The sequence below is a fragment of the Cricetulus griseus genome, chromosome 5 (genome assembly GCF_003668045.3).
Source record: "Cricetulus griseus strain 17A/GY chromosome 5, alternate assembly CriGri-PICRH-1.0, whole genome shotgun sequence".
NCBI lineage: Eukaryota > Metazoa > Chordata > Mammalia > Rodentia > Cricetidae > Cricetulus > Cricetulus griseus.
Window position 1 is genome coordinate 163,779,152 of NC_048598.1, and position 13,204 is coordinate 163,792,355.

Genomic DNA, 13,204 nt, shown 5'->3' on the forward strand with positions numbered 1-13,204 from the left:
TAGAGAGTAGGCATTTTTATTGTCCATTACAAAAGATGCGAAGCTCCTTAACTTCATCACACAACTTAATTCTTTGCCTGTAAAAATGTGACCTGCCCCTTTTCTTATTCTCCTATGTGGATTGAGGAAAGGAATCTCTATACACATGAGCTATATGCAGCTTACTCCAACATGATTCATGAAGCCTCTTGCCTCTGACCCACGGCGTGGTATTCTAGCATCCATGAGTATTCAGCATGCTAACTTATATTTTTGGTTGGGAGCCTAGTCTCTAACAGCTGAGCCATCTTGCCAGCCCAGCATGCTAACTAATACATCACAAGGAGGGAAAAAATTCTCAAATCCTCAAAACTTGGCAGCATTCATTCATATAAAGCCAGTTTGGGGAATGAAAAATGGGGTCTTCAGATACTGGGGAAGGTTATAAAGCAGTTCTGGGGTTTGAAGATAAACTGTGTAGAAGAGGTAAGTGAGAGCTGGTTTGAGCTCAAGGCCATATCTCACTGAGTCTCAAAGGAGCAAACTGCATTATTCAGCAAATAATAAAAATAGAAATGTGTGCTTGGGAAAAGCAGAGATATTGAACTCCAGGGGATGCAAAGATAGTTGAACAAAAGCTCAGAATACTCCATAATAACAATAGAAGTGATAATTAACTTACTGTGGTAGCTTGCTGTTTACAAGGCAATTGCATCCACAATATTTTACTTGTGTCTTATGAAACTCTTTTGAGATACGCTTCTTTATTTCCTTAATTATACAGCAGAGGAGATTAAAGTTTAAGATGGTTAGATGGCTTGGCAACCCCTCAAACTACTGTTTCAAAAATAAACACTATAGATAGACCCAACTAAATTAAATGTACTCCAAAATGAAACCAATAATTGTCAATAGGTTTATAATATTTTGCCACAAACTATTTCCTCTGAGAGTCACCCACATAAGTTTTGCTCTCTGTTAACCCTTATTTCTCTCATTGAGATGACTAAAATCCTTATACTTACCCTTTAAACTTTAGCTATCATAGTCTTTTTTTTTTCATTTCATTTTACAAAGTGACTCATAGGTATTCCACCCACTGTTTCTTTTCCATTCATCTCACTGAATTCACCACACTAAAATAGATTAGATAGATAGATGATAGATAGATAGATAGATAGATAGATGTTAGGTAGGTAGATAGTTAAAAATAACCTCCAATCCCCTGAAATTTGAAATGTTATAAAATCTGCACACATTATGGTAATCCTTAGACCTTATCCTTTGTGATGTTATTTTTGTCTGTTTGCTTTTGAGTGTTTGGGAAAGAGTCATAATATGTTGTGCTGAGTGACCTAGATTCCATCAGGGGACCAGGCTGGCCTTATACCTGTAGTGATTCTTCTGTCTTACCCTTTTGAGTATCATAACTATAGGTGTGCACAAGTGGGTTCAAATAAACCTGACCTTCTGAAATACTTTTGTCTTTTGATTGTGGAATAATGGTTCACTTACTGGTTTCCAGCTTTATTTGGTTTCTATTGCTTTATCGTTCTCCTGGGTTTCTTATAAAATTAGTCCTGACTGGTATTATTTCAACTTGACACAAGCTAAAAACATCTGACAGGAGGAAACCACAATTATGACAATGCTTTTGTGAGATCAGGTTGTAGGCAAGCCAGTATTACACGACATTTTCTTAATTAGGGATTTATGGCAGAAGGGCCAACCCATTGTGGGAAGTGCCATCCCTGGGCTGGTGGTCCTGGGTTATGGTGATGTGGTGATATCTTGCTTCTACAAATAAAGCCTGTCTGAAGCTCAGAGAATGGAGCTTGCCACTAGCTAACCATAGAGGTCTAAAGGTCTTGTCAGATAGACAGGAAGTGAGGTAGCTGGTCAGCAATAGGATATAAGCAGGGAGAAATAGGATATCATTCTCTTGTCTGCTGAGACACTATGGAAGTAAGGTGTGCTGTGGCTTGCTCCTCTCTGGTTAATCAGCATGTCCTTCAACATCTGACTCCTGGTTTTTATTACTTAGACCAATTAAGAACTCCATTTACACTGGGTTCTGTAAGAAAACAAGCTGAGCATGAAATGAAGAACAAGATAGTAAACACCCTTCATGCCTTCTGCAAAAATTCCTTCTTCCAGATTTCTACCTTTGCATTCTTGTTGTAATTTCCTTTGCTAAAGAACAGTCATATGGAAGTATAAACCAGATAAACTTTTTCCTTCCCAAATTGCTTTGGTCATTGTATTTCATCATGGAAATACAAAAGCAAAGTTTTCCATTTTCTAGTTCTTTCACTCACAGTGTTCCCCACTGTTTGCCCACATTATTCCGTCATTCTCAGCGGGCTTCCCTAATCCATCTTATATATACATCCTTGATTTGATGACCATTCACTATGGAACAGCACACCACTATAAATCCCTGAGTTTGAATTCTTTCTTGAGCTTCAAATATTTATGCCAAAGTATTTAATTTATACATCAGTGATGGGGAATGTACTTCTTTGTATGTTTATCTTATTAATTGTTAAATAAAATACTGTTTGGCCAAAGAGACAGCAAGTTAGACGAGACAAGGAGTCAAAGAGGATTCTGAGAAATGTATTAGAGAAGTGGTGATCCAGGCAGGAAGTGACATAGCAAGGAGACTCATATTTAAAAAAGGAGAAACAGGAAGGGTCCCTCTTTTCCCATCCGCTCCTGCAACAGTGGCTCAATGTGATCCACTGGCAAGGAGGGATGCCAATAAGGCGTCCAATAAGATAAGTCTTATAAAATATATAGGTTTATGATAGTTAAGACTGAGCTAACAGATGAGAATCCTAGTCATTGGCCAAGCAGCTTTGAACCTAATACAAGTTTCTGTGTATTCATTTGGGCCTAACTTGGGCAGGCAGCTGGCATAAAGCACACATGTGGCAGTGGGGCTCAGCGGCTTTTGGCAGAAAGATTTATCATAACACATCAGTATGAAAGCCTATGTAGTCTTAAGGTTCACTTGTTCAACATCAAAATACTCTTTTTTCTCTGTAAACTTGTCATTTTTATATGCCATATTAGAGTTAAATGAATCACATTGACTTAGGTGGGCAAATCAAAATACCTCCTTTCTCTTCCTTAGATATCAAATTTAATTGGAGAGTACATTGTTCATTTTCCTCCAGAAGTTCTCTCCCATAACTGTTCTCCTGTCTCAATATCTTAACCTTCATGTAACTCTGCATATCAAACAGTACCTCTTTCTTCAAGTACATTACATATATACATTCACCATAAAATATACTATATTTCTCCACCCCCAAAATTAGTATCCTCAGTGTGATGAAAGACAACCTTTTCCTGAAAGTACTTACCAAGTCACATTTGTGATTATTGCTGAATTTTTCACACCTACTCTGAGGACTTATCAGCACAGCCATGTACACAGAAGCATACTAGACAAGAAGCATACTTGTACTACAGGTTCATCCCTGGTAAATAACATTCTTTCATCCCTATATATCTGTTCTAATAATTACATGATCTCTGCTTCTGTAACATCTTTGCATTATTGTCAATCAAAATTAAAATCCCATTGCTTCTTACTTTCTACCCATATGAAACTGAATAAAAATCAAAGTCTTAAAATTATAGTGTTTAAATGATTGCTTTATTTTTAGGTACTTATAACATTTGTCTCTCTGCATAGACTGAGGGCTTTTAAAATAAATGTATTATACTATTCATTCTCATATTATAAGATATGAAAATGAGGCCTAAGAAGAAAATATACCATATTCATGGTGCGTGCAGTAATTGATGAAGTAGTCAACTTGTGTTTCTACTTTCTCCCTTGTTTTACTTCCTGAGATAATGAATGAGGTGGAAATGAAAGCAATCTCTAATGAATATAGCAATGTTTAAAGTACAACAGAATTGAGGATGAAGCATATCATTAACATACATAAGTCCATGACTCCAGACAATAGCAGGTTATCAGAGAGGAGTCAGAGTGGGTCCAACATTGATGATGTACCAGAAGCCAGCCTTGAACTTGACCAATAACACATTATGAAAAAACATTTGCAGATTAAGCTAAGTGGAAAAAGGGGACACTGCATGACACACCACATCCAATGCCACTAAGACAAAGACAGAAGTGTGGGAGAGGTAGGAAAGATGGAGGAGCAAAGTGGTAATTTTGTTGGGCTTATATCATAGTTTGAATGTAAGTGGTCTCCATAAGCTCATAGGGAATGCCACTATTAGGAGGTGTGGACTTATTGGAGTAGGTATGGTTTTGTTGGAGGAAGTGTGTCACTGTGGGGATGGACTTTGAGGTTTCCTATGCTCAAAATACTTCCCAGTGTCTCAGATAATTTCCTGTTGCCTGAAAGATGAGAACTCTCAGATACTTCCTGAATGTTGCCATGCTCCTGCAATGATGATAATAGACTGAACCTCTGAACTGTAAGCAAGTGACCCCAATTAAATGTTTTTCCTTCATAAGAATTGCTGTGATCATGGTGTCCCTTCACAGCAATAGGAACCCTAAGGCAGTTTGTTTTGGTTTTAATTAATATTTTTAAAATTTCCTCTTTGGGGTGATGCTACAGGGGTGAGGGGTCAATATGTAGGGACTGGAAAGTGAATGGCACTGAGGTGCATGTTGTAAATTCCAAAAGAATCAATAAAATTATTCTAAAAGAGAAAAAGAAGAAGAAATAACACAACCTTCAGAATTTTTTTTTTTGTAATTGGTTGCACAATTATGTTTAACAAATGGGTTTATTACTTCGAGATGGAGGCTATTACTTTTGTTTTATGTATGAAGAAATGGAATTTTGAAGTGATTGACTTATGTAATTTTCAAGTAAATTGTAAACAGTTTTTCACTACCTTGATTCTGGTCTAAAATGAATAGTAGGCTGTATTTCCTCCTCTGATACTGGGCATAGTAATGATATTCATATATTTTGTTTTGAACACAGGGAACACAGAATGACTGTCCTCTTCCACAAGCTGAAAGTACAATGTAGTTGTCTGAGTAACTTGGGCAGAAGACATTTATTATCTGTTCCTGCCAGTGAGACACAGTCTCAGAGGTAGCAACCATTCATAAGCTTTTTCCTCTTTCTTCTGCCAATTTCAAAAGGTGATGGCTGTTCCATCACACCAGGGTTATACTTGAATACAAAATTGAACCAAACTCATATTAGGTCAGATTTTTAAAAATGTAATAGAACATACTTTATGGAGTTATCTAACACCAAAAACAAAAAGTCCATCACAGAATTAGAACTAGGAAAACAGTTTATGTTATAGTCCATTTTGTACCTCTAATCCATTTCCTTCATACAGTGTAGATAAACGGAGGGTCTAAAATTCATTTAGTACTGAAAGTGTAAGATTTAACGTGAAGCTTCATAGCTAGATCATGAAGCTGTATAAACCTTAAGTCTGGTTAATTTTGTTGTGTGATGATGTTATTTATATACAAGGGTTTTTTATAATAATGTTTATCAGAAGTAGTTTTTAAAAATTATAAATTTTAATAGGAAGAGGGAACAAAAGCACTACTTGTCAACATACTGAAATAGTATGAGAATTTAAATCTAAGCAGATATTGACTTATTTTGAACAATATTCAGCAGAGGTCACACTTCAGTATTACTCTATTGAATCACAAATTTAAATAAATTGATTTTTGATAGTGTGAAAGTGTTAAATGAATGTCAAAAATTTGTCCAAATTACAATTCTTTTGGGCCTAAAATAATGGGAAAATATATTTATTATCTTTTATTAATGCGAGATGTAAGCATAAAAGAATGAAGGTGACAGATACACAAAAGAGAAGCAGACAAGCAGGAAATTGAGTATGAAGCATTTAGCAAACACAGCCAGAGATGAGACAGAAGACATTTTGTTGCCAGCCTACATTCCAGAAATACAGTCTGGGTCAGGGCCAGGAGCTGGAAAGTCCATTGATGTGAATCAGAAGAACTAAGGTCAGAAATGAGAGGTGCATCTAAAATAGGTCCTCAAATGCAAATTTAAGGCCAATAGTGAAAGTCAAAACAATGGAGGTAAGCCAAGACTGTATAGTCAAAAGGTTTAAGTCAAAGGAGAAAAATAAGGTATCTGAAATTAAACCACCTCAATCACCAGCTCTATGCCACCAGTCACAACAAGGGAATTGACTGCAAAGCACCTGGTATGTTTCTCTACACTGAACCACCAGAATCTGAGTGGTCCTAGGAAAGCAAGGCACACACCACAGCACTAGGACTGAAATCCAGCTTTCTCTGACACAAAATTATGTGTTCTCAGACTGTATGCTAGCTGGCAGTCTGCCATTCATCCTTTCGATTGCATAAAGAGAGTAATTAGCAGTAAGTGCCTTGTCCTCCCAAAATAGAGCTGATGTAACATGTGGCATGAGACAGAAGTAAAAGCAAATTTCAGCATGATAAATTAGAAAGAGGACTAGCATGTGATCTAATTTGTTTAACAATGAATTGAATGTACACCACATCCAGAGTGCATGCACACACACTGGCACATGCATACACATGTATATATAAACACACATACACACATGTACTCATAAACAGAAATGCATAGACACACACGAGCATATGACTTCTCAAGCACATATACACTGTCAGGGTTCTTTTCTATTCTTCCACATCATCTTGTATGACAAAGCACAAAACATATCGAAAGGGAACAATTAGGTTTTCGTGTGAGAAGAGGAATTTCTTAAGGAGAGGAATTAATCTCTTAAAATGAGAACAAATGTCTTTATTAGAGTGCTACAAGATTTTCCTCTTCTTCATTTCCTTTCCTGATATATATATATATATATATATATATATATATATATATATATATATATCTGTTTTTTCTTCTTTCTTTTATCTTCCCCCTCCTCCTCCCTCTCTCTTCTCTTATATGTCTTGTCTTCTCCTTTATCTTTTCTTAGTGTGTGGATTGATGGATTGAATCTAGGGCCTCAAACCTGTTAAACAAGCATCCTACAGTCCTACTTGCACCATTCCAGGTGTATAACAAAGGAATAGTGAGACTTGGTGAAGAGAACAAACAAATGTTAGTAGAGCATTGAAGTCTGCATCTTCATTAGACAGAGCAACACCGAGACTCATAAATGACCCATCCCAGTGCACTTGTATGGGGACCCCTGTCCAGGTTGGTATAAAAAGGATTCATTGCAAACTATTATCTTCTCCCACCACCTTGCTTGTCTCTCCACCATTCTCTAGTTCCTTCTACAGAATTGAAGCTCTCCCTTTGCTTTCCATTAACTAGTCTTAGGAAGAACATTGTTATGCTCCAATGGGGAAAGACACTTCTGGCCCCTTTTCAGCATCTCCCTTGACTTATGTTTAACTAATCATGTCAAGATTTCTCATAAATTAAAACCCTGGTTCCCTCTTAATTCCAATCATCCTGCAGTAAATAGCACCGAAGTGCTGTTCCAGCTCCCAGTGAAAATGGAGTGTGAGAAATGGGAACCAGCAATTTGCTAGTAAAAATGGACCCTTTTCAAAATACATTCTCAGTGGGTCATCCAAGACCACTCAGGTTCATGAAATAAGAAGTGAGTTGCAGAAAAGTAAAGTGTTTACCTGAAAAGAAAATGCAAATCCTGTCCCCAAGAAGACAAGACCTGGGTCATGTTTTAGGAAGAGAAGACAGCACTCAAATTGCCCCACTCACCATGGGGGTTCCTATGTCACTCTAACTCCCTATGTACTAAACCACTCAAACCTGGAGCCATTCAGAAGGGAGATTTGGGACAGAAGGTCTCTTTAACTTTCCACAGGATTGGCCTTTAATATGCTTCTGGCCAAGTGATAAAAGTTAACCTGAGATTCCGGCAATGTTGGAGGCAGCCCTCTAGTTAGGGGTTGCACATTTTTGCACTTTCTTTCCCTGTCTTGCATGCAAAATAAAAAGAAAGAAACTGTAGATGATAACTATGGGGTAATGAATTTTAGATTGGTCTATTTTTGAAACATAATTTATAAGAAATATAGGCAAACTACAAGTGTTTTGACTTTGTCATTCACCGTGCTGTGGATCCAAACCAGCTACTTTACCAGAAAGAGTTAATCCTCAGAGAAGATACTTTACTTTACTTTGCACTCAGTATTATTGTAGCTTTGGTGAGGTAATGTTTATAAATTGTTTATAGTAGGGCAATAAATTTCAATTATGTATGTTGCTCAATGTTTTATTAGGCCCCACAAAAATTTGAAGTGAAAGTCTATGTTTTTAATTGAAAAAGATGAAAATCTTATACTTTATGTTACATTCTGTGATGTTTAATTTTGTAAGCGTGATTATGTTGAAAATCAGGTGAACTTTTATTCACAAGAGAATAAAGGAGGGAAATGAGAGTGCCTGCTATGTTAGCAGTCACTTGGTCCAATCTGTCTGTATATCTTTCTCTGTCTCCTATCTATTTTCCATCTATCTTCTATCATCTATTTACTTCTTTTTCTTTCTCTTTTTCTCCTACCACCTTCCTGGCTGTTATATTTTTACATTGAAACTGAGCCAAAATAAGGATTTTATTCATTAACATGTTTGTTCAAATGTTTGTGAAAGCATCAAATTTCTTGCACAATTCCCAAGGTTATGCCCTTAGACAGTAAGTGAGTCAGGCGTCTTTAGAGGCATATTCTTGTGTTAATGGACCTTCAAAGTGTCCTTTCTTTTGTTGTCATCTAAAACTTTATGGTACAAGTTGACTATGCCCAGAAGCATCCCTGTCCATCACTTCAATCTCCATGGTCTTCAATTGAGCATGCTTAGGAATGGATCAACCTATACATGTAGGTTCCTTCAATAAAAATCCCCATATTCCCTTTGAGGAAATGGCTCAGAAGTTGACCTTGGCTTCATTAGGTAATAAATCTTTCCCACAATTTTATGTCGTGACTGTGCTTATTTTGCCTTTGTATTCAAAAAGATATGAATGCATTGCACTTGGTTATGATAGCACTAAAAAGCCATAGACAAGATGGAGTTAATCATACCCACTATTAGTTTGGGGGGCTGGGTATTAACTTTAGCTGGTAGAGTGTTTGCCTTCTCTACAGGAATCTTTGGATTCTATCCTAATCATATCTTAAAGTGGTCATGGTAGCACAGCTCTGTAAACTCAACATTCAGGAGGCAGAGGGCAGAGGGTCAGAAGTTCAATTTTATTATTGGCTATATCTGGAATTTGAGGGCAGCCCGGGATACATGGGACCTTTTCTCAAAATAAAAGTTAAAAAACAAGAGAGAGATTTGCTTGTAAAGCTGGCAGTTTTTCCCATGGAATCTATCTTAGTGCCTCTCTGCAGTGGAATCAGAATATTAGGCACCTCAGTCTTCCATTCACCATAATTTTGCCTGGGTCTACACTGTCAGCTGCTATAAACAGAATGAAATTTATGAATGTTTAGAAATGTTCCTCCCATAACACAGTAGCTTTCAAAAATAACTTACATGCAATAGAACACACGTTATATACACTGCATTCAAAAAACCTAATCCAAAATGACAGCATGCAGATAATGAACCATTTGAAAACATTGCATCTCATGTAGTCAGAAGACATTCCTACTCATGACAAAACTTGGAGTCTTTTAACCCTTAGCTGTGCCCTGAAACCACAGCAGGAAACATACACTGAACAATAATGAGCTAAGCTCGATTCTCTACACAGTTGGAGTGAGAGCAGTCTATCTTGTAACAACAGTTCAGATGACTTTATATAAAGTATGGAGACAGAAATTCGATCCCCCTCCCACATCTCAATGAAAATGCTGCCCATGGAGTGACTCAGCCTGCAACTCTAAACAGGAGCCTGGTCACAGCATGCTACAGACAGCCACAGCAGGCTTCACATTTGCTGCCTTCAGCATGTGCCAGGACAGTACAAAGCTATGGCAGCCAATCACACTGGAGGCTTCTACCTTGTGAACAGGCTCTAGTCTCATAAGAGAAATCCAGTTACACAACACAACATTTTTACTCTATGTTAATACAATGATTGTACATGGTGCTTGCAGTAACAATTTTTTCAGGCATCCTGCTTACTTCTGTAATCTAACTTATTCAGTTTGATACTTACAACAATGAATAATTCTATTATTTTAATCATTTCATTGTTATCAAGTACAAAAATAATGTAGGGAGATGTTATGAAAATTACCTAATGTCAGGTATAGGATTAGGATTTCAACACACACCTTCAGTGTGCTGGCTGCCTTACAGCGAATGCTGCCCCAGTTTCATCCTATGCATCTTTTGTTTCTTTTGAAAATAGCCAAGAAGTCTACAGAGGCATCATAGTTACAGGGTCTACTATAGCAATGTGCAGAGTATCTGCAATCAGGTAAGAAACGAGATGATATTTGTGATGTTCTCTGGGTTCACTTTTGATTTAATTTTGCTATGGAAAGGGTTTCAGGAGATCATTTAAGTCTTCTACAGTCCCTCAAAATATAGAAAATACTTATTTAATATTTGACTTATTAATATTTGACAGGTACTCTTAGCATGTTAAGTATGATCAAGAATTTATTAAAAACCTACTGCATTTAAAATAACAATCTGTTATTGAAAAATTAAAAAAATAAATGCTAAGGAAAGTAGTCCAATTTGCTACTGCTCAGATAGACTGTGGATGAATGTTGATTCCTAATGTTAAATTGTCACATGAAAACCTAATCTCCAAACATCTAACAGGCTAAAGGCATGTGCTGAATGTTGAGAGAAGTGTATGACTTGAAATCTTCACATAAAGAATTAAAGAATATATTTTCAGTTGCTTTTCATAATGGCAATGTATTATGTAAGAAATCATTGTAATCATGATACACTTTGCTTCTTAATTACCTGGGAAACTCCTGGAGGAATAAATGCCATTTCCCTTGTTATCTTGATGATTTGAGAATGAACAGCAAATTTAATGATCCTAAAATCTCAGCTAGTTTTTTTTACAGAATTCTCAATTAACTATCAATTTGTTATTTCATAAAATTCTTATGCATAACCTCTTAATGTACATGAATAATGAAACTTATCCTGAACTACCTTTCTATGCAGTGATCTATCATGGTCTGTAATTTGAAGAAGAACTGATTAAACACATTTGCTTGTCTTTCTTTGGAACTTGTCATTATGATTAGTTACTACTGTGAAACACAGTGTATCCAAGATCCCTTCTCTTGGTCCTTATGGATAGGTTCACAAGAAAGGAAAGGGAAACAACATCTCCAATAAACACAATAACCCTTCCCTTTTGGAGTCCTCACTTTATTTCTAAACACTAGTAGTGTTTTCCAGGGTTAGTTTTGTATCTGCTGTCCCAGTTTAACTTTGATTTGATTTCTTTCCTTTTTTTATTTTATGTTAAAAGGCAGTTTTAAGTTGACCTTCTAGTGAATAAAAAAGATACCCTGCATCTGTCCACAAGACAAACAGGATCTGAGATCTATTCTTGAAATGTATCATACCTTGATTAACAAAAATGTCAAATTAGATCATATTTTCAATATGAATACTTACATTCAGCATATTTCTGAAGTTGGGAAAATTCTGAGGGGCTGAGGTGGGCCCATTTCTCCTGGTTTGTCATGGTTTAGGTGAGGAGTGCCTTATACACCAGAGGAGGGATTCTTTATCCAAGTGTTTTGCAGAGCTCTATGCTTCAAAGATTCTACACCGTGTGTTTCATAATGAAATAGCTCAGGCTCTCAGCATATTCAGTTTGACCACATGAAACTTCTGTGGATGTTTGTAGTTTTCAACAATGTGTTAAAATACTGTAAAAAGAAAAACATGAAGATCAAAAGATTAGCAATGTGAAGCAAAGTAAAATGCTGAAGATAAAATGATAGGCATAAAACTGTAAAGATTATCTGTCCTAACTAATACATTATGGATTTATTTTATTTCCAGTGTTTTCGGTCTTTAATTGCCTCTTCATTCTTTAAAGGCATTCGATGTTCTTTCTCTAATACCAAATCACATAAATAAATGTAACTAAGAGCACAAAATGTGAAGAACATTTTGCTTATAAAAGTATGCTGACCAAAGTAAATTTATTTGTGTTTGGTTTTATAAAGTCCACATACCAAGGATAGACAAAAACATCATTTTTAGATTTGAACCCATCACATTTAAAACTAATCAGTACATAAAAGGAAATCTAAACCCAGATTATTAAAGGGATTGGAAGCAATATGCAATTTGCTAATGTGTTAGATTTCTAATGGTGTTCTTTAATGGTATTTAGCACTAAAATTTATATCTAGCATGATGAAAGTTAAATTGGGGGTCCTATATGACTGCTATATAGCAATTAATTTACAGAATACTTTTAGTTTTATAATCTTTAAAACTTTCAATAAATGTGCCAAGTCAAAGTAATTCCAAATGTCTACAATACTTCCTTAATGAGAGTAGATGACTCTAGTGTGAATCACGTTTTAAAATAAATCCTCATGTTGCCACAGGCTTGGATTCATTGGCAAATTCATAAAGACAAAAAGTGAACTCCATCTGGTTTCAATGTTTTATCAGAGACTGTAATCAATTGCTCAGTACTCAACCAGGCTGGCATTGATATCTTTATTAAAACTGAATCTTGGAAAGAACATCTTTTTGTCTCTAAAATTGCATATTATAAGGTTCATGGAAACAGGTACAGCTAGTTAAAGTCATATTACCTATAGCATGACCGAGAAAAAGCAAATAAACATACAAAAAACAAAAGTTCATTGTTTTATTTTTGGTATCTCTTTTGCAAGACAGTAGCTTGTTAATTGATAAGAAACATAGGAATCCAGTTGTGTTAACAAATGGCCAAGCTATTTGAAATCAGTCAGGGCACACATAGTGGATATACCTGTGTCTCTATATCTGTTTTCTTCTACTGATTTTGTCATCTGCACTGATTTCACCCTGACTCCTTATGCTATCCAGCCCCATGAAGTTGTGTAAAATGATGCACTCTGTCCTCCTTATCCAGAAGAAGACAGATAATTCAGTCATATTTGCCCCGTTGCATGCTCTTTCACAGGGTTTTAAATGTTGAGTGCAGTGGTTGAAGGATGGGGTAAAAATAGTTATAACTAAATCATTACAAAAATAGTTAGATACATATTCCTATCTGGGTCTGAATCACAAGGTTTCTTGTTGCT

General features: G+C 36.1%; 1 protein-coding gene across 6 annotated transcripts in view; it reads right to left on the reverse strand.

Annotated features, from left to right (window-relative positions):
- Positions 1-11,637, reverse strand: part of Dgkb (diacylglycerol kinase beta) — a 649,271-nt gene extending 637,634 nt beyond the window's left edge. For all 6 annotated transcript variants that reach the window (XM_035445438.1, XM_035445436.1, XM_035445435.1 and 3 more), the window contains exon 1: positions 11,568-11,637. In XM_035445438.1, the coding sequence (XP_035301329.1) occupies positions 11,568-11,637 (70 nt within the window). The remainder of the gene's footprint in view (positions 1-11,567) is intronic.
- Between the last annotated feature and the right edge of the window lie 1,567 nt (positions 11,638-13,204).